The sequence below is a fragment of the Nannospalax galili genome, unplaced genomic scaffold, assembly GCF_000622305.1.
Source record: "Nannospalax galili isolate Female #2095 unplaced genomic scaffold, S.galili_v1.0 scaffold1353, whole genome shotgun sequence".
Taxonomy (NCBI): Eukaryota; Metazoa; Chordata; class Mammalia; order Rodentia; family Spalacidae; genus Nannospalax; species Nannospalax galili.
In genome coordinates this window covers 1,070,419-1,098,204 of record NW_008333501.1, presented here as the reverse complement: position 1 = coordinate 1,098,204, position 27,786 = coordinate 1,070,419, and the positions used below count along the sequence as shown (strand labels likewise).

The 27,786-nt window shown below is 51.6% G+C and overlaps 1 protein-coding gene across 1 annotated transcript in view; it reads right to left on the bottom strand.

Annotated features, from left to right (window-relative positions):
- Window positions 1-6,077: 6,077 nt before the first annotated feature.
- Nkd1 (NKD inhibitor of WNT signaling pathway 1) overlaps window positions 6,078-27,786 on the bottom strand; it is a 71,341-nt gene continuing 49,632 nt past the window's right edge. Inside the window, exons 4-10 of the mRNA XM_008828308.1 lie at window positions 24,959-25,025; window positions 14,484-14,590; window positions 13,258-13,353; window positions 9,584-9,731; window positions 9,050-9,134; window positions 7,463-7,590; window positions 6,078-6,836 (exon numbers count right to left, since the gene is read on the bottom strand). Coding sequence (XP_008826530.1) covers window positions 6,247-6,836; window positions 7,463-7,590; window positions 9,050-9,134; window positions 9,584-9,731; window positions 13,258-13,353; window positions 14,484-14,590; window positions 24,959-25,025 — 1,221 coding nt within the window. The 3' untranslated portion in view covers window positions 6,078-6,246. The remainder of the gene's footprint in view (window positions 6,837-7,462; window positions 7,591-9,049; window positions 9,135-9,583; window positions 9,732-13,257; window positions 13,354-14,483; window positions 14,591-24,958; window positions 25,026-27,786) is intronic.

The following is a 27,786-nucleotide window of genomic DNA, read 5'->3' as shown; positions in this document are numbered from 1 at the left end:
TGAGAATATCTTTGATTTTTTTGTGAAACCATTAGATTTTGAGCATTCATTCAAAATGTTTGAAACCCTGAAATGGGTCAAGCGTGACATGTTGAGTCATTCTAAGTATGACCTGGACATAGGGGGTTAGCTTAGGAAGTCAGAGTAGGCAGGGTGTGGGAAGGGAGGAGAGGCCTAGAGCTCTGAGGAAGTTCACCTCAGCAATATTCTGATGGCGTCTGCCACGTACTGCATGGGCATGTGGTCCAGGGCTTACCAGTGGACTGGCCTAAGGGTCAGTCTGGACTAGTCTGCCTACTGGAGTCTCCATTCTCCTATCTCTGTGGTGGTTATTCAAAAACACAAAGAACAAGTGACCAAATTTTCACTGGTTTCCAGGAAAAACATTCAACTGACCGACCGACCAACCAACCAACAGAAAAAAAAAAAAAAGAGAGAGAGAGAGAGAGACAACACAATGAGAATTTCTTTCTAAATAAACGAAAGTATTGCTTATTTTGGTTCTTGGTGTAGAGAACCAACCCAGGGCCTTGCACAGGCTAGGCAGTACTTTATCACTGAGCTACATCCTTAACGATTTTTTTTTCAAAAGCAAAATCAAAAGATGGCAATGCTGTGTTGCTTACATACTTTTTATTTCTAAGACCCCAAGGTCAAGTAGGATGCCATAAATTCAGTGAGGATGTGAACTTTCCTGTCACTCCTTCCTGCCTCCCTCCCCCGTGCCCTCTCTCCTCTTTATTAACCACCTACTGTGCATTGGGCCCTAAAGAATAACCCCACTTCAGGAGAAGCCCCAACCTTCAGGGCTGTAGACCAGGGGGACAGTGACACTCAGGACCAGGTTCTGATCCACACGCTGCCTGCAGCCCTCTGCTAAGGGCTCCAGGTGGAACAACCTGACTGGAAAGGGATGAAGAGCACAAGTCAGCTTTGATGAACTCACCCAGAATTTTGTTCTCAGAAATACCTAGAAAAGAGTTCTGTTAGTGGCACAGAGTAGAAGTGAGGGGTAATCCTATCAATGCCTTGGGGCCTTAAGGTCTTGATCCTTCTCTACTGTCACCCTAAGACCTAAGCCCCTAATGCCCTCCCCACCTACTTCTTTTGGGAAGGGGCGTCTACCCAATCACAACCCTCAAAACAGGCTCTGACAGCAGCTGGGCAGGGCTATAAACATGGAAAAAAGTTGTTGGCTGCACCAAGTCCTATGTGCCAACTTTGGCCCAGGGCTCCAAGGCCAAGTGCAGAGATCAGAAAAAGAGGTTTCTGATAGTGTGCACACATCTTAATACCAGATCTCATAGCAAGTGAAATGGGGCAGAGACTGTGTCCACCTCCAAGTCACATGGGCCACTCTTGCTGGGAGCCACTGGGTTTCAGTAAGGTCAGTTCTCTGGAGTGCCTGTGGTTTTGTGATGAGACGTTGGGTAGGCTGTTGAAGGCCAATGACAGGACAGCTGGGAGAATTTGACCTGTACACACTCAAGGATACTTTCAGTCCTGCCCTCTGCCAAGATTATAGCCGTCACTCCAACATCCATGGAGTTTTGAGGGCTGCCGATGGAGCAGAGATTGGGGCCTCTCCTTGCCTCCCTTCTATCTCAATGTACGTACTCGAGCAAGGCCCTGGATTCTATGTACTTATGCCAAAGGATGTCCAGAGGTGCAAAACTGTTAAAAACACTTGCCCCTATACCCCAACCACAAACTGCCTAACCTCTCCTATTCCAGGGGTGGGTATGAGAGTCCACATTTAACAAGTTCCTTCAGTCCTAGAATTTAGATATTTCCCTCAAAGGGCCTTCTGAAGTCATCTGGCGGACACTGCAATCCCCCAGCCTCAGCTTGGCTGTTAGGATGTTACCTGGGCACCTGAGATCTTAATACCCAGGCTGTATCCCAGATCCAAGAATCATCACCATTAGAGGTAGGTCCAAAGGAGATGCCTCCGATTCTGAATATGGCCGCCACCCACTGACAGGCTGGCCTATGCCCTAGTTACACCATGAGGGATTTAGGTCTAGGTGGGAACGCTCTTTGCCTGCCAAGCTACTAAACTAAATGCAGGCTTCTTCTAATCCTTGGAAGTCTGAAGGAGAAGAAACTGCCCACTGGGTCTGGTAGAAGCAAGGTGTCCAGGCCAGACTCTCTTACTTACTTTCTGGGACCCAGACTCTGGGTATCAGAAGATCTTTGAAGGGAAATACACTGGTCAGGAAAAGCATTCTAGAGTCTCAGCGTCTGAGAAGAGGGATTGGTTTCAAACATCTGTTGGCTCAGATGAGACCAGAGACCCAAATGGAGGAGGGACTGTGAGAGAAGGAAAGTTTAACAATGAGAAAGGTGGCCTGGGCCTGCTTCTAGGTGTCAATAAGGCAACTGGCTGGCTGATCTGCACTGGCTCTGCAGACACAACCCTGGCAGAGTAGAAAGTCAAGGTCAGGGCCAGGAGAACAAAAGGCAAGGCTACCTTGGGGTCTTTGGGGTGTGCAGTTCCCTAGTGCCTGTGATATGGCTGGCAGTCTCTTCTCCCCAGAGCCGAGGGTGCTAGGTGGCAACCACGGACTGGTATGAAAGACATGAAAGGGGTCCTGCAAGGGCTGCTTATTAGTATGGCTTTCCACAGCCCTGCTTCTCATCATCTCTATGGCTGACAACTCTTAGGCCCATCGGTGATCCACGCTCTGAATGCTGACAAAGAGGGTAAGCCAAATAACCCCCAGCTGTTCCCTTTGCCAAAAAGTATAACTGGTGTGGTTGAGTGTGTGGTGCACCAGCTGCCTGGCTTTCCAGCCAGGAGAGGTGAGAGCAAAGTGGATACTTGCCCCTCCCACCAACCAGCTAGTGCCATGGAAATGTGTGCCCAAAGCTGCAAAACCAAGAGCCAAGTCCTCAGTCTCCCTGCCACTTCTTCAGGCCCCAGGGAAGCAGCAGCTGTGCTCTGAAACTGGTTCGTGTCTACACACAGGACAAACATTGTTTCCTTCCTCTCTTCTCTCCCTCCACTTCTTCCTTCTGCAATTTCTATTTGGTATAACCACTTTTAATAGATCACGTGCAGTAGCCTAACAGAAACCACACTTGCTCTTGAACTCGGCAGTCCTCAGTTCACATCTTCTGTCCCTTTCTGTCACTGGTGCTCTTGTGAGTGGACAATGAGACAAGCCATGTACAAGAACCCTCCATACAGTGTCACAGCCCAGGATAAGAGATGACCCACAGGCCCACCAGGAGGTGACAGTGCCTCTAAGCAGAAGATGGCTGAGCAGCTGTTAGAGAGCACAGCAGAGCTCAGTGACGGGAAGGGGGGGTGCAGGGAAGTTTCCAAGTACACTGGGCTGCACGGAAAAGAACCTAAGTATGTACACTATGCTGCTCCTTGGGTAAAAATAAAAGGGCAGGGTGGGGAGGGGATTAAGCAGAATTGCAGGGTTTTCTTTCTTTAAAATAGATCAGAAAGAAACTGCAAAATGCCACCACTTGAAAATTCTGAGTAGTGAGTTCGGGGTTACTGTTACAACTGTTTCAGAGTGTTTGAAACTTTTTTTTTTTAATTAACAATTTAAATGGGAGATATTCTACACAATGTATTTATTCTAGTCATGAAGGACAACTAAAACTTTGAAAGTGTTCACAAAGGGGAAACTGAGGTACAGCACTGCATTTGAAGTGTGTGCTGTGAGGAAAAGGAGTCAAGACATGAGTCCCTAAAGCCTGGTACCAGTCTGTATCCCACAGGAAGGTCCTAGAGGATACAAAGACCTGCTGGGATGTTCCTTGTTCCTTACCTATTACTCTACACTCTATGGACTACTTTGATCTTTTACATGTGAACATGTTACTATTTTTACAAGTGCTTTTTTTTACATTACCAAGAAGTAACAAAATCCTGCAACATCAGGGAGCTGCTCCCAGAGGCTATGGCTCCCACTCCCCACCAGCTCCTCTGCTGTTGCAACTATGGGCCTGGAGGCCGAGGCCATTCGTTTGTTTGCTCAACACCCTGTCCATGCCATCTTCTGTGCTGTCCCCTTGTGGCCTGTGGTAAATGGACAGGTGACCTCAGATGGGCCATGGTGACTAGTCCAGGGGTGAGTACCAATCTAAGTCCAGCCAATCACAATTTCTCATGAGGCTTTTGTCTCCTGGCAAATTCGTTCCTCCTGGTCCTAGACCCTGAATGCCAGTAGCCCAAGCCTTGAGACAGGAGGGGATTCAAGGCACAGGTCCAGAGTGCAGGACAAGAACCAATCTGTTTCGTTCATACTGGATCCTGTCATCTCAAAGCCACCTCCCACACTGCCCTACCCATCTAGTTTGGTTACAGTCACCTCCTCTATATTGTATGCTAGCTAACCAGAAATCTACAGCTTCATGCAAGAAAAACCAAACCCAAGGCTCACACCCTTCATAGTGGTTAGGGATCCTTAGGATCTAGCACTGCCACCTACTATGTATTTCAAGCAGGCTCAAAACCTTTGAGTCTCGGGTGGGCTCCCTGAGCTTCCATTTCCTGCTCCTCTTACAGCTTTCCTGAGGATGGCATCAAACCAGGCACACCGGGAATCAGAAAAATTACCACCACCATGAAAATAGCTAACACCCACTACCTTCAGAAGAGCCCGTTTACAAACCAAACTGGAGATAGAGGGGCAGGAAGGGCAGCTGGGATCACTTTTTCTTCTGGGATCAGATTCCCTCTGGGCCTTGAGAATAAATGTCCATGTGACCTGCAAGTTCCCCTGGCCTTGGACTAGGCCTTCAGCAGATGCCACTGATGAGCAGGCCAGTGAGGGACTCAGGATGCTCATTCCAGGGGAGTCCTCATAGCCCACTGCATTCCCTGAATGGCAGTCATGGCTCCTAGGTGCCCCTGAACCCTCACCCACCCCACGGGTACAGGGGTAGAGTGGCAGCCCAGTGCTGGCCTGGATTCTGCTCTCCCCCAGCCTTTACTCCCACTTTGGCAGCAACCTTCCTCAAATTACCCAGCCTGTGAGTATAATCTGCTTTTTGTAGGGGCTCCAACTAGTTGACAGTGTTGCTCTTCTGGTCTCCTCAGGCCCTGGCCAGATAAAACCCAGTTCTTCCAAGGATGCTGCCCTAGGGTCTCAGCCACTGTACTCATTCCACTTCAGGTTTCAGTGGCCAGGCAGGTCTGTCTGAAATCTGCCGACCTCAAACCTGAAGAAATAACCTCTGATGAGAGGTGGCTGCCTGCCTCTGATGGACAGCCAGCCTCTACAGGAGACACACAGGGCACACCTGGCTTGCAGAAGCTTCCAGAGAGCAGATCAGTGATTCTGCACACCAAAGATACCTGAGAGTGTATTTATAGAAAGATACAGAGACACGGACAGGCGGCATCTACCTATAGATACAAAGGCTGCTAAGAGTCACACAGTGTTTTTGCTGATGGCGGACTCGGGGTTTCCACACCTCTGCCATAGACAACACAACGGTATCATCTTGGAAAACCACACTTGTTGATGTGGTTGCTTCTCTCTGTAGTAGTTTCCCAAATGAGAAAGCTGGTTTCGAAGACAATCCTTAAACAGTTGCATCCTTCAAAAGCAAAGATGGGCACAAGAGAGGGGTACTTCCACATTGTGCATGGCAAAAAAAAAAAAAAAAAAAAAAAAAAAAAAGACGGGGCTGGCATGGGCCAAGGGCATGTTCCTTCCAGAAGGGTGAGGAAGTAACTCCAGACAGCACAGCTAAGGTATCTAGGTTTGCTACGGTGTCTAGGTTGGGGTGTGAAACAGGACAGCAGGGACAGCAGGGAGGGCGCTTTTGGCTGAAATGCCCTGTAGCACATTACAATCAGTTAAGGGTGAAGTCAAATCAGAGTAACACTAAGAGGTAGCAGCTGTTGGCCTCTGGTGATCTTGAAGGTCTCTGAAGCTGGGCCAGGCAAGGGGGCTCTCCTGGAAGAACTGGAGATGCTGCTGGGCCAGTTGGGCTGAGGGCTCCTGTGCTGAGGAAGATCTGCGTAGACCCTGCAGCCAGGGAGGCCCAAAGATCCTTCCAAACCCAGAGTCACTTCTTGGGTGAGTTATGCAATCCCCACAACATATAAATAAAAGTTTAGTTCTGTGTTTCCATATATCCTCTACATGAAGGCTAGCTAAATATTAGTGGAATAACAATAATTAATAACAATTGTCATAATAACAATAATTAATAGAATAATGCCTTGGGGTGTTGGGGTGAGTCCTTCATGTGTGGCCAGGCAGGGTCTAGCTAGGGCTGATAGAAGTGGTGGTAGTGGTGGTGATGTTCATGGTGGTGGTGGTGCTCATGTCTCTGGATCGCCTGCCCAGCCTGGCTCTCATATACCACCACAGTAGGCAGCTCCCTCACTTGCTCCCGCCCTGTGACGGTGGAGCCTCCTGCAGCCAGTGGGGCCTGCAGGCCCCGGCAGCCGGCTTGGCTCTCCTTGGCTCGGTGCTTGTGCTTCTTGTGGCCTGGGGGTGCCAGGGTGGGGAGGGCTGGGCTGGTGGCCAAGTGGGTAGAAGGGGACAGAGTGGGGGCAGTAGGCACCAGTGGGGGCTTGCTTCTTGCCCCTCTGGCCACATGGTTCACTCCCACACTCTTGCCCTGGGCCTTGGGGGACCTTACAAAGTGCTTGCTCCCATCCTGAGTACCTCGGAGCCGTTGCTGGAGTTCTGAGACTTTGGAGAATGGGGTGTCAAGGAGGTGGAAGGAACCTAGGTCCACACCCTGGGGCCTCCGGTGTGGGACGTGGGCAGCTTCTGGTTCATGGGAGCGAGAGCGAGTGGGGTTGGAGGTGCGGGGGGGCAGCTCTGACTTCTGGGCCACGGAAGGGGAGCCTAGGAACCAATCCAACAGACACTTCATGAGCACCCACTGTGTGCACTGGGGTTGCCCCAGTTCCCCATCTGCCAGATGCCATCTTCACTCTAGCCGAGCTGGCTACCCTCCATCGCCCCTTGCTGTGCCAGTGGAACTTCCCCACCTGCTGAGAAGAACTGGGTACATCTCTGAGAAGGGAAAAGGAGAGGTGGTGACACGTACATGGAAAACTAAGGTTGGTGGAGCAGGAAAGAACTCAGAGTGTACAGCAGGAATCAAGAGAGAACTCAACCCAGGAGGAAGCAGTGAAGGAGTAGGGGAGGGAAGTGAGGTGGAAGGGATTCGGATAGACAGCACCATTTCCCTAGACCAAACAACCAACAGAGCTGTGGCTGTGTGTGGCTGGGATGGCTGAGGTGAGCAGGAACTATGGCTGTCACTTGATTCGAAGCCTTCTCATACTCTGGATTTTGGTCAGCTTTGTACATGTGTTACTTTTATTTGGAAGTGTTTTTAATGTCACCTCCTCTGAGAAGAGTCTCTGACCTGTCTAGTAAAAGGTACATCTCCCCCCAGCCCACAGGGAACAGTGCCCACCACCTGGCATGTGTGTCCAGCCCCAGCCCATACAGCCACCCCTTACCAGGCCCAAACTGAGATGTGTAGTTTTCTATCCCCGCCAGGTCTAGGTAGTGGTTTCTCCTTTCAATGTTCTCATCCACACAATGGTGATGGCAGCCCAGCTGCTCCAGGTAGCTGTCACCCTGAAACCTGTGATAAGAAGGATATAAGTGCGTGGACACTGACCCTGAAGGCTGCAGGAAAGCCACAAGGTCAAATGCTTGGCTTGTCACTCATTCTCCTCTGTCTTAGGAGAATGAAGGTGGGGGACAGAAACCTCTGCAGTTTGTGCCTCCATTTCCCATATTTCTCCATGCCCATCGCCTGCTCTCTGATGCTCCTGGGATGAGGATGGGGTTCTGCTTTGAACAGTCCCAAAGCAAGAGTGAAGGGACACTGCTCAAATTCAAGGAAGCTCCAAAACCAACCTCCAAACCACACACGCCCACTGCAGGCAGACCTGGGTCCTCCTATTAGTGTGGGCAGAACAGCCTCAAACTATTGGATTTGTTTTTTCAACTTAGGCTCCATGACCTGTCTGAAAGCCTAGCACAGGCCTCTTCAGCTCTTGAGAGAAGCGGTGAGAATGAGTAAGAACACATTAAAAGTGGGGTTAAGAGATGGCTCAGGGGTTGAAGCACTGACTGCCTGGGTTCAGCTCCCAGCGCCCACAAGGTGGCTAACCGTCCCTAACTCAAGTTCCAGGAGACCCGATGCCCTTTTCTAGCTTCAGTGGGTACCACACAACACAGATGCATTTACATACATGCAGGCAAAATACTCATGCATATGCATGCCCATGGGGAATGGAAGGAGGCACTGCCACAGCCCTCCTTTGAAGCACAGCCTCAACGATTGCTGCAACCAGCCCCCCACCTACCTATGTTCCAGTCTATGCCCTAGCCCCACCCATCTCTAGCCAGTCTGGATGCCTGTACTCCAGCTCTCTGCCCACCCAGCACACACCAGCATGGCCTCATTCTCAATGCTCTTCACACAGGACTGGTCCTTCTCCAGCCATGCCCTCTTTGCCCATCAGGTGTGATACTTGCCTGCTACGGACCCCAATGCCATGACTGGGTGTTTCTCTTTGAACAGCCTTTTCCCTCCCCTCCCCTCCCCTCCCCTCCCTCCATACAGAAGTGACAACAGGGGACAGATAACTGCAGATTTGAAAGAACTTACCCACAATTCTTAAACCCTAAAGTCTCAAAATTTCTCTTAGCTCTCTGGTCAGTGGGGCCATCCTAAGGGATGGGAGCATTTGGGATCTTGTGTCACTAGTATGAACAAACATGCACATTCCCCACCACAAGTATGTTAGGTCTCAAGATGCTGCCCTAACCCTTCTAGTGCACAGGAACACCCACATGCTGAATCCAGACCATATGGGAAGAATCTAAAGGATTTTATATGGAACTGTGTCTGTCTGTATTTATTTATTTTTTTAATTTAAGAGTCTGATTTGTGAATCTGTGCTTCTGAAATCTTTGGCCCCTGCAGGGGACCCAGGATAGAGCCTCCTGCTCAAAGTCCTTCAGATGCCTGTACCCAGCTGGTGCTCAATACACACAGGCACCAGGCTGCTGCCTCTGCGTGTGTGCCATACCTGAGAGGGGCTCGCTGCTTCTTCTCCCAGGCACGCAGCTCCTCGGCAGTCTTGGTCTCTGCCCGGGGCCTCGTGTTCTGCAGATCTGAGCCCCAGAGGCCCAAGAAACACCCGTCAGCTACCTGTTCCTGTCAGGCCAGGGACTGCCTGGCACTCTGCCCTCAACAGGCACCCATAGCAGTTCACCACAGCTCTATAGCAGGGTCCCTCAGCTAAGACAAAACCAGCTGCCTGTCCCACTCAGTTCCCCAGACTCAGCTGTCCTCCGAGGCCTGTCCTGCACTCTCTCCACTACATGTCCCTGCAGCTGCTTGCTACACCCAACCCCATCTCTATGCCTCTGCCTCTTCAGGCCTTCCACCTGCAATTCCCTCCACCTCTTCCTTCTTGAAGCCTATTCCTTCAAGGGCCTACCAAAGCCCTTCAGCACACCAAGAAGCTACCTGTGGAAACCAGGCCACCCTTCTACCCTCCTAGGCTGGCCTGGGTTCTTCCTGTCCTTCCCTAGGTGGGTATCCATTCTGCCACCCTCACCAGTGTGGTTGAAAAGAACACTCCTCTTGCTCTGGCTCCCGTCGGGGGCCACAGTGAGCTTCACCCGCAGTGTCTTGCTTGATGTCGGGGAATGGTTCACAGAGGAGTCAACCACCTCATAGATGGTGTGCAGCAAGCTGGTAATGTCCTGTTTGGGAGGAAGGGAGCACTCCATGGGCTTCAGCCACAGCTCAGTGCCACACCACAGGAACCCAAGGGCTGGTGGTTACTGCAGGACTGAAGCCCCCTGGATCCTCCAAGGAGAGCTGGAGGCAGAATTCCAGGCATGGGAAGATATCCCAAGGGTGAGGAGCAGGGGGTGGAAGGGTAGAAACTTGAAAACTCAGAGTGGACTGTGATTGTGAGCCACTGGGACCCTCGGCAGAACACAGGGAACTGCCCTGAATAACCTTATCCAGGCAGGGGAGGACTTTACAAATGGGGTCTCATCTCTCCCAGGTGAGAGGTACCCAAGGATTCTACATGCCTATGCTCTTAGAGGGAAAAATGGCGATGAAGTTGTGTCCTTGCTGTGGAACTGCATTCTGTCACACCCATTCTACTACTGAAGTCATTCTCGTAGTCACTGTGGCTGGAGACAGGGGTGATGAAGATGAATGAGTTCCTGGAGCGGAAGCTATGGGGCTGGTGGCCTCACCAGAAGGCGGGCATGTGCAAACGGGTGCTGCTATTCTGCAGATCTTGAGGCTCACTTGCTCTCGAGAGAGCATGGTGAGAAGGCAGACACCCAGAGGCCAGAAGGAGCGCTCTCACCAGAACCATTTCTAGACTTCCAGCCTCCAGGACCAAGCAGGTCAAATTCTGTTGTTGAAGCCACCCAGTCTTGGTAGCCCAAGCTAAAAGTCACTGAAAGATAAACTGATCTGTGAGAACATGACCAAATATCTCTGGGCCTCAGTTACCTGCTAATCCAGAATGGGGACTCCAGTGATGCTCTACAGTCTCAGAGACTTCTGACTGGAGTGGAGGGTACTGGCTTCCCTCATTAGGGTTTCCTTGGTCTGGACATCTAATCATCTGTCTGAGGGATAGCTGTTTGCTTTAAATGACACCGAATCCACCAGGCACCTAGTTACCTGCCTGGTGATTTTTCATGAGTTCTCACAAGACTTAACCTTCCTCTACCTTCCCTTAGCTGAGGCAGAGGTGACCCCTGTGCCTCTATAGCTAGGCAGATGCATAATCGCTGACAAGTGTGGAGGCTCCATCTTTGCACAGGCTTGCCCATGGGAGGTGGTGGACAGTCTACTAGGCTGACTCTATAGGTACAGAGAAGCCAGAAATCCAGACTCTTTTGTGAGATATTCCATATCATTGACATCTAATTAAATTTTTTAACAAAAGCATTGGAGGGACACATGAGGACAGACTGGGGTGTGGGGACCACCAGTTTGAGACACAGCCTCCAGGTGCTCATTCCTGGCTCATTGGATCATCTCGGCTCTGGCAAAGCTACACAGAACTCTTCTCTCTGTCCTTCCCAAGAGCTCCCCTGCAGTCATGCTGCTCACACTCTTGCACCATCTTCTAGAGTCATGACAGAAGTGTCACTGGACAAATGAGGAAACCAAGGGCCACCAACAGCACTTCTCAAGTGTTATTATAGGCCTTAGAAGGTCTATGGTCTCATTTTGTGACCTTAGCACAAAAGGCTGGTTTGGGGAAAAGACAGGCATGCTTTGCTTTGATCTTGAAAACCAGGGTCTAGCACACAGAAGTGACTGACACACTCTAGACCTTCAGTGTCCCACAGGTGTTCAATGTGGCAAGGGTGTGAGCCCAGTGTGGCACTACTGGGAGCTGCTGGAGCTTTTAGCAGGTGAGGCCTTGTGGAGAGGCCTTTACAGCATTGGAGGTATGCTCCCAATGGGGACTGTGGGACCCCCCAGTCTTTTCTCTCTCCTTTTGCTCCCAGGCCTTGAGGTGAGCAGTTTTGCTTTGCCATGTGCTCTCGCTAGAACATGCTGCTTTGCCACAGGCCCAAAACAACAGAATATACACAGAAGGCTCTTCAGCATCTCTGAGCTACAGAGTGAAGAAGGTGGCAAAGGGCTGGTCATCGTTGTTGCATGTGTAACAAGTGGTGATACCACAGATGCCCCTACGCACTCTGCAAAGTAACCATGAGGTGCAGCTCTGGAAGTTCTGTGGACATTCTGAATGGGAGGGATTGCTGATAGGGCTGGATATAAGCAAAAACCGACAGCACTTACTCCCACAGAGAGTCTGTATGGTAATAAGAGACTGCAAAAGGAACAATCACCTGCTCCTGCACATACTGTGCCTCTGGATACAGCTGTACCTGAAGTCAGCCCTCCCGAGCAGAATTTCAGGTACATGAGCCAATGTACTCCTTTTGACATTACCTACAGTAGAACAAGCTAGGATTCCATCACTTACAGACCATGGTCCTGAATGGTTAAATATCAGTCAGCCTCTTTTCCACCTGCTCTTATATACCCTAAGTCAACAGCTTGGGGGAAGAGGTAGGCTTTATAACTCAGGTCTCCCTCTGGGACCATTCACTGGGCCACAGGGCCCACCAATCTGAGTGCACCAATCTATACAGGTGCAAAGCACAATTCGAAATAGCCTCACCTCACAATACAGGTCTCGTGAGGAGGCAGAGGTGTCAGCGAGTGACAGGGAGAGAAGGAAACAGGAAATAGGGAAGGATGCCCAGTCTGAGCCCACATAGGCCTCTTCTGGAGACAGAGGGAAGGATGCCCAGTCTGAGCCCACACAGGCCTCTTCTGGAGACAGAGGGAAGGATGCCAAGCCTGAGCCTGCCTTGGCATCTTCTGATACCTGGAGTGAAACGTCGGTAGCTTTCAGGGCCTCAAAGGCCCACTGTGTCCCTCCTGTGAAGGGGCCACAGAATGGTCTCTTTTAGTTCCTTAACCACCCTTGTGCTGCGGTGATAAGTTGGACAGATGCCTTCCCAGGCCAGCATGTTCCATGGCTGACCCAGCTTAGCACTGGACTGCTCTTCCAAGAAGCTGCTCTCTGCCCCACCACTCACTTTCTTTAACTGAGCACATCAAAGCTCATGACTGTCCCACTGGTGTTTCCAGCCTCTCTTATCAGGCCATGAGAGAACTGTGACTGTGTCCTCCCTGCTGAGTCCTCAGCCTGGTAAGAAGTTGGTACACAATTTGCAGAGACAGGCATGGAGAGAGTGAGAGGAACTTGGTAGTAGTTGTGGCAAGAAGGCTCTGAATCGGGGCGAGGGGCTGAGAGTGGCTCTTTAGATGGATGCTCCACGCTGTTTCAATGCAGGAGGCATTGTGTGATCCTGGGGGCTCACTGAAATGGTTAAGGGTGGGTGCTAGAGCTTAGGGACTGCAGGGAGAAGGAAGTAGGACAAGATTGTTGGGGTCTGGGGGTCCTTCTCCACGGAGGCCTTGGGCTCTACACTGCTTTCTGTCCTTCCTGGCATAGGAACCCCCTGACCCAGGGTAAGTGCAGGTTGTGTGGCTGCCCTTTGCTCTCTGTCCCATTTTCCCACTCACTGAGAACTTGCAGGATGCTCCCAGCAGCCTTGCTCCCCCACCCTTGTCTGCCAAGGAGGTGGAAGGGGCAGCAGAGGCATGCTAACCAGGTCATGAGCCTCAGGGCTGGCAGGTGGCAGGAGGCCGAGTCAGCACGCTCACCTCACGGGTGACTTTGCCATTGTTGTCGAAGTCATACAGGGTGAAAGTCCACTCCTGCCGGCTGTCCTCCTCCACAGACACATCACACTGAAGTTCCTGGACAGACAGACAGGTGGTCACCTATTGGCTGGAGGGGGGCAGGTCCTGGTCCCAAGGGCAAGGCCATGTGTTATACTATAGCAAATACTTCAGGGGCAGAATGAACACTTGGCAAGTGTCAGGTGGGTGGGCCTACAAATACATGTGCCTATTCACATGCCTGCACATATGCATTGTACACACAGTACTTGGAAGCTCTGTCACTTGTCTGTCCCCTGACCACACTGCTTGTTCTGCAAGGCAGGAACCACAGCCAGTTCACTGGTCTACCAAGCTGCAGGGCCTTGTCAGCACTGGGGAGGGGAGAGGAAGCCTCAACGGTGGCAGGCAGGGCACTCTTTTGAGCACTCTAGGTTGGGGCTTCCAAATGCTTCCAGAGCCCCCCTCCAGAGCCCCCAGAAGACACCCGCTATCCCCACAGCCCAGGGGAGCCTGAAGTATGAAGGGACATGGCCTGAAGTCATAGCTGCTCTGCCAAGTGTAGCGTTGTGCCCTGTGACCTGAGGAAGGAAGGCAAAGGGAGGGGAGCAGAAAGAGCAGGAGGTGCCAGTGAGTTCCACAGCCACTGGGTCTGCCTCTCAGACCTGTGCTTGGTGCCCGGAAGGAGCTCATACCCCCACCTCTGCCCTAGCCCCCCTGTTGGGACTGAGTAAAGGCAGGAAGACAGGCTGTGTGCTCTGGGAGCACCCACCCCTCGTATCAACCACATGGTTTGGAAACTGAGGACCAGATGAAATTGGAGCCCTGCCCAGGACCTTCTGCCTCGGCTTCTTCCACCCTACCAGAAACATACATTGTGTCCCAGGTCACAGAGCTAGAAGGGAGGGTTTGAGAAATCAAGGTCTTTGAAGATAACAGGCATGAGGGCCAGAGTCCTGTCTCCCTGCATGTACACAAGCCCTGTCCTGGAGTCCTAGCTGTATGCACTGGCTACCACCCATGTGGAGAGACCAGGGCCGAGCTGAAGGGGCCTTGTGCTAGGTGTGGTACCCTGGAAGCAGTAGGAGAGATCTCCCACAGAAATATCTGTCCATACAAGAGGTAAGAGGCCCTCCCACTTAGATATGCCTCAGTTTCCCCCTTGCAGATCACCACCATGAAGTCACGGTCCTCAAAAGGAAACTTACTTCAAACTTCAGCTGCTTCTTAGCACCTGGGCCAGATACACTCACTTCCTCCACCCTCTTCTCATCTCCACTGCCCAAGCCATCAGTCTTCTCAGGTGGTAGGGCCACTGTGGAGAGGTACAGGAGAAAGTAAGAGTCCAGGGTGGGTGGCCATACTGTATCCTTCGGTCAGCTATGACTGACACCCTTACAGAGTGCTGGCCCCTCCTCCTCTGTCTATTGGATGGGCTTCACAGTTTTTGGCTCTCTAGCCCTGGTGATACCCCAGGCTACCTCAGGAAAACCCTTTGTGGTATGGCCACACCAGTCACTCAAGTTTCCTTGTGGCCTCTCAGACTCCCACTCTGCCCCAAATTTGCAGCCTAGATAAGCAGTCTGCGATTCAACACCCTGTAGAAACAACCAGACACTTAGCAGGGCTGGTCATAGAGAGGTGTACTGGGGGCAAGGGAAAATGATACCCCCTAGAGGGAGAACAGGAACCACAGTCTTATTTTCATTTTATTTTTTTGGTCTTTTTGAAACAGAGTCTCCCTGTAGCCCCAGTTGGCCTGGAACTCACTATGTAGATCAGGCTGGCCTCAAACTCACAAAGATCTGCCTGCCTCTGTCTCCCAAGTGCTGGGATTAAAGGCATGCACCACCATGCCTGGCTGGACCACAGTCTTCTATAGTCTCTGTGTCTTTCCACTGACTTGTAGTCTCCTCAAAGATCCTGAGCACAGAGTCTGTTAGTGGATAGAGCGGAGGGACGGAAACTGAGCTCAGGCAGCTTAAGGACATGTGCATGTGTGAAAGCACATACCCACAAAGACAACTGATTGAACAATGCTGTGCATCACACAATGGCCTCTTCAGGGAGTGAATTCACCTTTGTCCTTGGCCTCTGCTCATCTGAGGTCCTCCCCTCAGTCAAAGGGCATGATACTCTATGGGCCTGCCATCCAGGAGCAGAGGGATGTGAAATCTGTGACCTATCGGCACCATTTCCTGTGTCCAGGAGGTGCCAGGAGGACAGTCTTGGTAGTATCATCATCCTAGACCCAGGACCCAAGTCACAGGCTCCACCATGACATAGAGTGTTCCTTGGGAGTCCTTTGGCCCCTTTTGCTTTGTCTCTGGGTGATATAGTGGGGCTCCAATTTGCTTTTCTAAAAAATGTTCCCAGCTTTCCCTTCCTCAGAATCCTTTGCTATTCCAGGGCAGTGACTTTGCTGTCCTATTTGGTAGGAAAACAAATCGAGTGTGGCTCCTAATCTGAGGGTGATCAGGCTGCCTGAAGCGCTATGAGGGCAGCTGAGAAGCCTCAGACAGACTCAAAGTGCCAGCTGGACTTTCCTGGGATGTCAAGACCCTGGAAAAATTAGGCACAGGCAAGGAGACTGGATGGGGGCTCTGCCTCTGCCCTGTCACACTCCATTCATATCCCCGCCAGCTTTGTAGTGAGCAGCCAAGAACAGCCAATGAGGAGGGCATTGGGAGACTCCAGGGGTGGAGGAGGGGTACAGCCACCCTGCTTTGCCCCTGTTCCCTAGGTCAAAGCTCTCGTCCTGGCAGCTATGTACAGCAGTCTTGTTGTGTCCTGGAACCTTGGCTCCACTGAGCACAGCAAGAGCACCAGGCTCACACAGCACTAGGCTCTACCATGCTCAGCACTGGCTGTTCATAGTTTCTGTCTTCACTGTGACCTTGTGAGGCAGTTACTGTTATCAGCTCCATTTTCCAGATGGGAAAACCGAGGTATAAGAATGCTCCTGGTTCCCAGAGGCTACGGTGGCTACAAACTGGCCCAGAGCAGTGGCTCCCCTCCTGACTGGACCCAGGAGACCCTTCCTCCTCTCTTCCTGCATTAGCATAGCCAACACGCATACGAGTCTCCAGCCCTTAGGGACCACTGAGGCACCAGCTCCCTAGTGCCACTGGGAGTGCTAGCCATGGAGTGGTCTATTACACAGAGTAAGTCCAACAAAGCACAGCACTAGACCAACCACCTCCTCAGAAGGCTGCAGGCCCCTGGCCCCTACTACTTCAGATTCTACCTGTAACAATCCTGCCCTGATCCTACTGGCCAGACACCCCAGTAGGGGACCCCAAACCCAGGAAGATCAGGGTGGTGATTGGCTAAGGACTCAAGGACAGTCAAGCACAGACTACTTAATGCATCTGGTGCCACTGGACTACAACTGCCAGCACATGTCCAAACAGGGCCCATGATGTGGCCATGTCCTCCAGGCCACAGGGTAACGGGCCCTCCTGCCACTCCTTGAGCCAGGGCACTCTGCTCCTCATCTCCAGCACTAGCTGAGGTCCTTGGCTCTGCTTGCTACCAGCATCACTGGCAGGCACAGCTGGACTACACAGGAGCACAGGAGCATCATGATTGATAGGGTCATTTTGGATTCCTACTTTTCTGACCCAGGCAGCCTTGGACAAGAGACATTTGATGTGCTTGGATCCCAGTCTTCAGGAAGTCTGTAAAGTGGGAACGTGGTAGTGTCTCCCTCTCTGAGCTGTTGGTTCCCAGCAGACAGCATGAAGATAGGCAAGCCCTCAAGAGAGGACTACAAGGAAACTACTGGGAAAACACCAGGGCAGGCACATAGCAAATGCTCAGTACATGCTGAGCCATGGTCCCTGCTAGTGACCCAGGTCTGAACAATGCCCCTTGCACCAAAACTGCCCCTCCCAAGGAACTATAGAGGCAACACAGCCTGCAGCATCCTCTCCTCCTCCCTCCCAGAGGAAGAAGCAGAAAGGAAAACAAAACCCAGTTCCATCTTCAAAGCCACTGCCTGGCTCTGTAGAGGTCCCGCTGATGCAAGCTGGTCAGGCTTATCGAAACCTGACTTCAAGTTCAAAGGGAAGTTATCAGACAAGCACCTCCAGGTTCAACATGCCTTTCATGTTCCACTTGATAAACCCATAGACAAGACACCACTGTTCCATTCTCTCCACTGGAGCGTCCTTGCTGGCATGCTAGAAAGCATGTCTTCCTTTAGGTCCTCTCCCACCCCTTCCTTTCTCTTCACTTGGGTGGGGGGCAGTGGGTCTCCCATGCTATCCTAGCCCAACACACCTCCAGGACTCCCCCACCGCACCCCAGGGTGGCCAGATCAGCAAACATGGGCAGGCAGAAATGGGCAACAGGCCTCCCTAGAGTCATGGGCAGGGTTAAGACTCACTGGCACCCTCTGCCCAACCAAAGAAGTCCTTTCACCTCTACAGCGCCCTGACCAATCTCAGAAGAGGTGGCAGAGAACACACAGAAAGCCACATAGACCTAGGATCAGAGGCAAGGGTAGAACATTGATACCTGGCCTGTGATTCACAGATGAGCCCCCTGAAATCAAAGCAAAGCAAACAACAGCATGCTCAGACAGCCAAGCAGAGCAGACTGTTTCCACCTGGCTATGGCCACTGGCACCTACAGAACGGGCAGGGCCAGGCAGATAATGCTCACTACAGGCCACCCAAGTCACACAACCCAGAGACAAGAAGGGCACTATGCTGCCAAGAAGAACACTGGAACCTGAGTCCTCTCTCTTGTTCCTGCTCGACTCTGCTGTTTGCCTGAGACGATCTTTCCAAAGTACTCCAAGCATGCTCCACTGTAAGACAGAGCCACTGCAGGGCACACCACTAATATGACAGGAGAAAAGAAAGCAGGGAAAAGGGAGATGAGGAAGTAGGGAAGGAATGCCTTCCCCTGCCCAAGAAGCACCACTGGGTGGCATGCAGCAAGGTGGCAAATGTACCCAGAGAGCCAGCCTGTGGCCTGGCTTTGTAAATAAAGTTTAATGGGACAAAAGACATTCACAGTGTCTGGTTGCTTCTACTCTACACAGGAGAACTGAGTCCAGTTATCACAAGAGAACTCATGACCTAAACAGCCTAAGATAGGCACTGCTTGGTCCTTTCCAGAACTTTTGAGGATTGCTGCTTTAAATGAATGCAGCCCTTTGCCCCTACCAGGGTACATGCTTGATGAGCAAGGCCCGGCCAGACTGGAAGTCACTGTTGTCTTACTGTTCAGCTGACTGGATGTCCTTGTGCAGTGTACAACCTGCTCAACCATTTACAGTGGCCACAGAAGAACAATATCAATTCTACTTTTTAAAAATTGCTTTTCAGCCCAAATGAGCCTGGGGGCTGTTTGTGGAGATCCTTCTCTTTGGAAGCTGCTTCCTGTCTCTCCTCACACTGAGGCCACAGCCACAAAGCTGGCTGAGTTTAGAAAATGATGGTTTCTCTCTGCATGAGCTGTGCCTGGCTGCTCTCCACCCCCAGCAACTGCCAGATTAAATGCATTACTTGACCATCTTCACCCGGCTCCCTTTGAAGTTCCCTTCTCAAGCTTCAAAATACCTTTTGGAGGGAGATCAGACAGCATTAAACAGAATTACTAATTAATTAAGCAAAGTTAAATTTTAAACACTGTTTGTTGTGTTAGCCAAAAGCCTGAACAGAACAGACTTCTTTCCTCCACCGAGATCAAAGACAGCCTCTTCCCTCTCCCCTCCCCCAGTTTAAAAAGAAAAAGGAAGGAGGAGAAAGAGGGAAGAGACTTGGGAAACAGGGCAAGGTGGCAGCTGTGATTAGGGTCTGCACCCTCCAGTCCTGCCCCCACAGGCCAATGGGAAGTACCAAGGCTCCCTTGAGACCACATGTTGGGTGAGCTCCCATCACTTTCTGGGGACTGTTTTCCCTGGCAAACAGCAGTGACCCAGGGAGCTGCCTGGCACAGCCCACCCAGCCTGAGCTGCTGACAGCTGGTGCCACCCAAACAGTAGGCAGAGGAGAGGGATGGGAGACCAAGATGACCCTCCTAGTGCAACAGCGCCCTCCTGAGCTGCTCGGGCCATGCACACCTGAGGCTCTTACCCTGTAGAGGGTCTCTTGGGGTCACCGGGAGACAGGCTCTGAGAAACAGGCTGTGCACTGCCCAGTTTGGGAGAGCCATTCACACAAAAGACACCAGAGATGTACATAGTGCTTCTGATATTTCTCAACAGCTGACAGACAGGTGTGGAAGGAGGCATGCCTTCTTTTAATTGGTACAAATACATCTCAGCTGGAAGGGCATGGTCTGCCTCCATTCAGTCTGGCACTACATGCTATACAATTCCATCCAGTGCCCTCTGATGGCCTCCAAGCAGCCTCTGTACTGTGCAGACAGTACACATACCTCCTGGGCACTGGGCCCTGCTGGCCACTGCCCCTGTACAGAACAGTATTTTCACAGATATGTGCCCTACATGTGTTTTACAGTCAGACAAAGGCAGGCTGGAACAGACAGACATTCTGTCAGTCCTGGCTTGGGTGACACAGGGGCTGGTGTGGAAGGAGGTAAGCTGAAACATGGGCTGAAATCCAAACCCGGTGACAGCAGTCAATGCTAGCTTAGCTTAACACAATCCAGAAGAGCCTGGCTGATATCAAATTTGAATAAGAGACAAACTGGCAATCAGGCTATGGCCAAGGTAGTAAAGACCCAGCCACAGTAAGAAAAGACCAGAAATATGCCCCCCCATTAAGAGTGTGGCATGCATCTCTCTGCCCAGGTACCCAGCAAGTTCTCAGCAGACACATGGAAAGCTGAGCACAAGCTGGGGCTTCCACGCTGGAGTTTGGGCACCTGCCCTAACATGACTGGTCCTCCTGCAATTGTCCATGCACAGATAATCTGTGGCAAATATTATAGTCTGGGGTGACTTGCCAGGATGTTTCTGTACCTCAAAGCCTCCGGCAGCAGCTGTCAGAGGGAATGCAGATGGATTTTAATATTAGCCTATGTCAAAAATAATTAGGAGGGTAAATCTTTAGCCACGAGGAGAAAGAGATCATGTGTGCATTCCAGGCCAAATGGTTTCGTGCATAATCTGCATGGGCCTCAGGGAGGAGGCTCTAGAGATGCACACATGTGCCATCCTGGCCCTGCCAGTCAAGCTGGCAGCTACACACATCATCTCATTAGGTCCTTACTAACACCATGTGGGAGTGTCACCATTTGCATGTCACATTGGAATGAAGCTTTAAAAAGCAAAACTGAAAACTGGGCATGGTAGCACATGTCTGCCAGGCCAATACCTAGGAAGCTAAGGAAGGAGGATTGGCCCCCATGGCCTACCGTACCAAGACCCCGTATCACAAAAATAAAGTGTGTATTCTTATTGACCTCCCACCACCCCAACAGAATAGTCTAGGAACTAAGAAAGAGAAGTCAGGGAATGGAGCTACCTACCCTTTCATGGGGATGTCCCTGTTGCTCCCCAGGAAACTTCCATCTCAGACTTCCAGGGCAGCAGCCCTGTAGACTACCAGGTTCACAGAACAGCAGAGAGACAGAGGAGGGAGAGAGAGAGTGTACATGTGCATGCACATGATCATACATGCATGTGTGTATCCATGTACACGCATGCGTATGTATGTGCACTCGTGTACGTGTGTGTACATGTGTGGGTGCTGGTGTTGCTGTCTGAGCTCCTAGGTCCAGCCAGGCCTTTTGAGACAATCCTACCCTAGGAGTTTTCAACTTCAGGAGCCTCAAATTCAAGCACATTTGGCTGTTTCTTTGGGAATGCATCACTGTGAGTCCCTGCTTTTCAGAGAAGCACTGCCACTCTGCCCAGCGGAGTGCCCAAGCACTCTCTGGATTCTCTGAGAGTGTGTGTGCTCCCCTTTCACATGGGCCCACGTCCTGACGCTGATTCCACTTTAGGGACATTGACAGAGGAATCGAGGAACCAGACAAGGAAGAAACAGAGAAGGGAAGAAGCTGCCCACAAATGGGCACAATCTCGTCTCCATGCTCAGAGGCCTGAATGAACTGAGGGGACATCGGGAGTGTGGGCAGGAACCCTGGGGGAGGAGAGAGAAGAATGAGCCTGCTGAGGGCAGAACACTCTGTGTACTTCCCCTCTGCCAGTCCCCCCCCCCCCCCCCCCAATGTGAAAGCCCATGAGGGGAAGGGCATAAATGTCATCAAAATATTTCTATGAAATTCACAAAAATTCAATTAAATTATTTTTTAAGTAACACACATATACTGTATGGCCCCCCCCCCCCCCCCCCCCCCCCGCCAATGTGAAAGCCCATAGAAGGGACCAGCTTTCACTGAGAGCCAGCTAAACCTCCCTGGGATGGCCAAGGCAGAATCTCCTCAGTCCATGCTGCGCTTTCATGGAGAACAGATGGGAAATCAACCAGGTGAAGTTCACTCAGTGGGAGCAGCTTCAGGATGCTGGGGGCCATGGGGTGGCTTGAGGAGCAGGCAGAGGAGCCAGGGTGGTTGTCTTCTGTTCCCTGCAGGGCCCCCCCCCCCCCGCCCCAGACTTCAGGCAATGCCAGCCAGTCTGGTGGACGTTATCTACGCTGTAGGGCTGAACAGAACTCCCTGTGGTCACTTCTTGAAAAGTCCTGACCCCCAGCCCCCATCAGTCAGGCAACTCTACCTGGATGGCCAGCAGAGGTCTCTACTTGGCATCGTAGACCAGATGCCCTCCAGGCTGACTCCTATCACCCAGGCTCCTCTGTGTCCTTTTACAGACACCAAGCTCCTGTGGGCTCCATGTCAGTAGCTTTACTAGGTGGAACAGGACCAACAGGCTAATAGATTCTGAAGAACTGACTTTCTACAGAAGATGCCAAGTGTGCACTGGGGGTCAGTAGATACTTCAGAAGGAAGTACACCAGGACACTGGGTGGGGCAGAGACAGCCTCAGAAGAAGGCTGCAAGGGGACCCCAAGGATATGACTGAGTCAGAGCGAGCCCACCATGGGCAGGATACCCTTGGATGCAGCAATGCCCAGCAGGATGGCATAGCACTCAGGGCATAAGTCCAAGAGCCACATGGGATTGGAAGTGAATGAAGGGCTGCCCCTCCTGGCCCTGGATCCCCAGAATGAGGGTCCCTCTCCTCCTCCCCACCCTGCCATACATGCCCAGCCGGCTTGGAACCTCTGATGTTTACTCTGTTCTTCCCCAAGTTCAAAAGGAGCTCGCAGCCCTGCACACCGAGCAGGCCTTAATCTCCCGCTGCACTCCCAGCTGGCCAGTTAAGGCAGCTAAGACTCAGGATTAGGGGCGGCTTTACAGAACAACCCAGAAGCCAAAGCCCTCTTCTCCTGGGACGACCAGAGACTCCTTTTCATCTTCACGCCTCACATGGCCCTTTTTCTCCCTTAAACAGCTCTCCAGCCGCCAAGAGGCAATGAACTTGGCCAACAGGAAGACAAAGGCGACATTCAGGACCTGGCATGTTTCTCTTCTCTTCTCTTCTCTTCTCTCCTCTCCTCTCCTCTCCTCTCCTCTCCTCTCCTCTCCTCTCCTCCCCTCCCCTCCCCTCTCTCTTCTTTGTTTTCTCTTTCCTTTCTCTCTCTCTCTCTCTCTCTCTCTCTCTCTCTCTCTCTCTCCTCTCTCTCCCCCCCACCAGGCCAAAAGCACAGAAGTATGCCACAGCCCCAGGTTCAGCAAGTGGATGGCCGTGTGGTCAGGTCTCAGAGGCACCTGCCATGCCCATTCTGCAATGCTCAATCCCTGACCTGGTGTGGGCAGGATTAGGCCATTGCACCAAGTGTGGCAGGAGAACACCAGGTGGGCACTGGGCCCAGGGGCCCTCTAAGACTCTCAAGGAACAAATGAACAGGAAGGCATCTATGACCCACACTTGTGTGTCCCCATCATTGCTACTGTTTTCACTTTTAAATTTTCTCACTAGTTTTCAATCTCATAAGGAACACACAACTACATTCTTCTTGGAAAAGGTACAACATTCATTTTAAATAATGCTGCCACCCACTATTTCTGTTCTCCATGCCCTCTCTGACCAAGATTATTGTCTCTGGAGGCCTCTGTTCATATGCTAATTCACATGTGGGGTTGCAGGGAAACAGGGCTGCCTAAAGACTCACAATCACACAGTCCCCAGCTCCCAGAAATCTGTTCTTGTGTGAGCTTTGATTTAAAGAGTGGGGCTGAGAACCTGACCAGCAACCTAGCCTACACCTTCACTGGGAAACTGGGCCAGGCTGGTGGCACCCAATCCTGTCCCCCTTCCCACTATGTCTGAATACTATGGCTGATCAGAGCAAGTGTTACCAACTGTTTCCCTATCAGGAGCAAGTCCTCGGGCCCTTGTACCTATCCCAGCCCCTACCCAAAGCACCTGTAAGTGCTGTCCCCAGGGAAGTTGGTCCTCCCCACAAGAAACCCACATCTTCTGAATGCCCAGAGAATTCAACTCTTCTTCACCACTCATCACAGAGTGAAAGCAGGCCCAGAGTGGGAGCTGCCCAGAATGCTCAGCAAGTGACTCTGAACTGAAGGAGCAGGGCCACAGCCCACGTCATGCCGGTCTACAGGAAGACATCTCATGTGAAGTCAATTACACCAGTTTAGACTGAGCCCCACACAGAAATTCCAAGGGTTTGGGATCTAATGAAGGATCCCATAAGCAAAAGACAGAAAGACAGGTGGAGATGGGGAGCTGAGCAGATAGACAAGGGATGAGTGCATGGGTGATGGACAAATGACTAAAAGAAAGGAGGTGAAGGATGGGTGACAGGTGGCTGGTGACACATGAGGGCAGGTGGGAAGATAAATGGGTAGCAGCAGAGGAGGTAGATGAATGAACAGGGAGCAGATGAAAGATGGGATGGATCAATGGATGGACGGGAGGGTGAGCGGGAGGACGGATGGGCATGCCATTGATTCATGAAGGAGTGGCTACATGATGACAAGTGAGTGACGGGTGGCCAAGTAGACAGAGATGGGTGGGTGGGTGGAGCTGAATGGACAGTGAGTGAGTGGTAGATGCAGCAGAGACAACTGGAGAAGAAACCTGCCTGTACATTCTCATATGAATGAGAAATGAACCCATGGATGGAAAGGGTGTAAGGCCTGTATAACTGGAGTGAGGTCACTTGGGTCCGTACCACACCCTACAGATCTCACCTGGCTCCTAGATCTCTAGGCACCAGATGCCAGCAATGGGGCCAAGGATGACAGCGGAGGCCTGGGGATCCCAGAGGGCGATGACACTCAGAGACACTGAGGCCCTCGTGCCAGGCGCAGACCCACAGCCAACAAGCTTGAGAGCAGCCTGCAGCATGGTTACGACTTCCTGTCCCTAGGACACTTGTCCCTTGGTTTGGTGTCAGCTGATACTGAAGCAAACCTTGCTAGATACTTGGGTCCCCAGTCTGCCTCCCATGTTGGGGAGGCTGACCAGGAACCTCCTCAAACTGCATATCTCTACATGTGTCATGTACATTAGGAGATAGCTCAAGTGAACCTGGGATCTGGGACCCTGGATAGAGTCTGGGGGCCTCTAGTTATAATGCTAGATGGGGCCACAGTCCTCAAGCAGCCCCTGACATTCTTTGGATCCCAAGGCATCTGTGAGTGGGTCCTGCCTCCCCCTTCTGGGCTCCGTGGGCCTCTGTGACAAGGGCAGAGCCACTCTAGACTCGCATACCTTCTAGTTGGAAGTCGTCCTCGTCCTCCTCACCAAGCGCCTCTCTAGAAGTGTCACCCACGAGCTCCTGGGGAAGACAGGGCAGGATGTTATACAACAGTGGGCCCAGCAAGAGCCCACCTAGCTAGACTGAACAGGTAGGAGTGAAGACATGAGACCAAGTACATGTGAGAGCGCACACCGCACTGGGAAATACTGCTCAGGACCCATATCTCCTAGAGGTCAAGTCCCCTCTCCCACTTGGATGACAGACAAGAATCCCTTACCCTTCCTGCCATAGCTGTAGAGCCAGAAAAGCCCCAAAGAGAGACTTCAGTCTCGATTCTTCCTCCAATCAAGGTGGGGCACTCTGTGCTCTCTAGCAGGTTCCTATTACCCTCGATGCCAAATGCAATGCCTTCACCAACACCCAGGACCTGCAAGCCCTGCCCCTTGCTCAGGCCCCCATGTCCTGTGCATGCCCTAGCTCCCTGGCCACTAGCCTGATCCTGGCACTTGTCTTGCCTGGATCCTCCAGTGAGTTGACAGTGTCTGAATTCGATGTTGCAGGGGCTTCTGGCAGACTTGTCAAACTGTCATCAGAGTCTGTCAATGTTGGCAAGGGATGTTTTGTTGATCCACATGGTAGGATATGTCTGAGATGTCAGGAGACTAAAGCCCTACTATCTGACCCACTTTGGAAAATACTCCTCTCTGGGGAACAGGGGAGGTTGGGGAGAGAGAGCTGTGCCACATTCTCTCTTGTAATGCTACAGCAATGTTCTGGCAGTACCTCTCAATCCCAGGGAATGGTAAGCAATGAAAAGTCCAAACACAGCAACTGCTGCCTACATCCCTTTGTGAAAATAAAACCGTTACCTTGGCAAAAACAAAAACACAAACCATCTAACTACACACACACACACACACACACACACACACACACACACACACACACACACACACACACACACACACACAAAATTAAAGAACAGCCAGGCTCACCTTGATGGCTCACAGGGAAAGGACACTCACTACACACAGCAGGTAACCCTCTGGTCAGGGCTGTAGAGTGGCTTCTCATCTCAACTTTTGTTTTAGAGACAAACAGCTCCCTGTCTGCAGGCTGCTGGCCAGACCATGCAAGATTCTTCTTCTTCACGGTGGTTGAAACATGGCTGTCCCTGTTCTGGTGTCCCATTTACTTCAAAACTTGGTGACTTTCTTCCCTCCCCTCCTCTGCCAATTATCATGATCACTGAACATTTCCCAGGCTTGTAACCTGGCTGTTTGTGGTAAGAGAGCCAGAGTTCACAGGGAAGCTGGAGATGGTAACAAGAAAGGGACACACGCAGGTGGCATCATCAGATGGCAGGGACACCCCAGCAGTCAATTAATGCCTGGCTTTCATGCCAGAGACGACTACCATCTCCCCAGCTCTGAAAGGCTGGCAGGCACACTTCCTAACGGGAGCAGCCACAGGCATTTAGGGGACATAGCCTTTTCATGCTAGATCCTCCAGCTCAGCACCAGCCTCAGCTGCTCTGACAACACCAGAGCAAGGCCACCAGCCATGATGAGCCTTTGAGGCCCTGTGACTTTCTACTGGCACTGTTCCCATGTTACCCCGCAGGGCAGTCAGGGAAGTCCTCTACTGACATTCACCATCATCACTATGAGGGGTGGATCCAGCATTCCCTCTGGAGGCCTCAGCTCAACAAAGCACCTACTTTGTAATACACTGTAAATGCTCCCTGGGACCATGGCCAGCCAAGGCACATAACCATCTTGTATGTCAGGCCACAGCCCAGGGTCTATGGTACATGGTGCCCAGGGGTCCCACAGTTTAGGTCAGTAGACCCAGGGCAACATGAGACGATAAGCCAACCCAGGATCATGCCTTGATTCCTGGGCCCTCCTTGCATTTGGACTTGTATACTTGTCTATAAAATGAGTCCAGAAAAAAACACACTATAGTGAAACAGAAGGGTACACACTAGACACTCCCTGCATGGAAGGCATGATGTTCTCATAAGCAAAATAAATTCCTCTGGCCATCACAACAGACCTGCTTGGTCCATCTCTCAAAGAATGAATGGTTTTCAAACATCAAGGTGAAAGTGTGAACATTCCTATTGCAGGGCTCCAGTCCTCAAGGGCTGTGGGACAGGAAACAAGGCCACTGGCAGCAGCAGGGGCAGAGGGCTTGTCTAGAGCGCACACAGCAGGGAGCTCCAGGAACACCACTGCAAAAGGAAGGGCGCAGGGCCCTCCCCACTGTTTACCAAGTACTCCTGGAACGTGGGCACTCAGGTGGATCCTTGCCTTAACTCTAGAGGAAGTTCCCATCACCCCCAGGTTTAAATGAGGCTAGGTAGCCCAGGGACACTTCAGACCACTGCTGGGGTCCAGAGCTGTGCAGCAAACAATAAAGTGTTCCACCAGAAGCCAGGTATAGTGGCACACATCTCAAAAGCTATAGGCAACAGAATAATGAGTTTGAGGCCAGCCTGGGTTACACAGTGAGATCCTGTCTTAATGTAAAAGTACATGAAATGGCCTAGTCAGCAGCTCCAGCGCAGAGGCCAAGAGCCCCAGTCTGCACAACACAGCTCCTCCCTCCCTGCAATGTAGGCTTAGTCCTGTCTCCAACCTGGTCATGTGGCCTGTCCACACAACCACAGACCTGTAGCATCCTTCTGCAGGAAGGCAGGCGCTGCTGGAGCTGGACATTCAGATCTGACAGCTGCCATGAGCCCCATGAAGCCTGCAAGGGAGGGGACAGAGTGGGCAGGCCTGGGTACAAACAAAGCTTGCCCCACAAGCTGAACCTGGGAGGAACAGTTCTA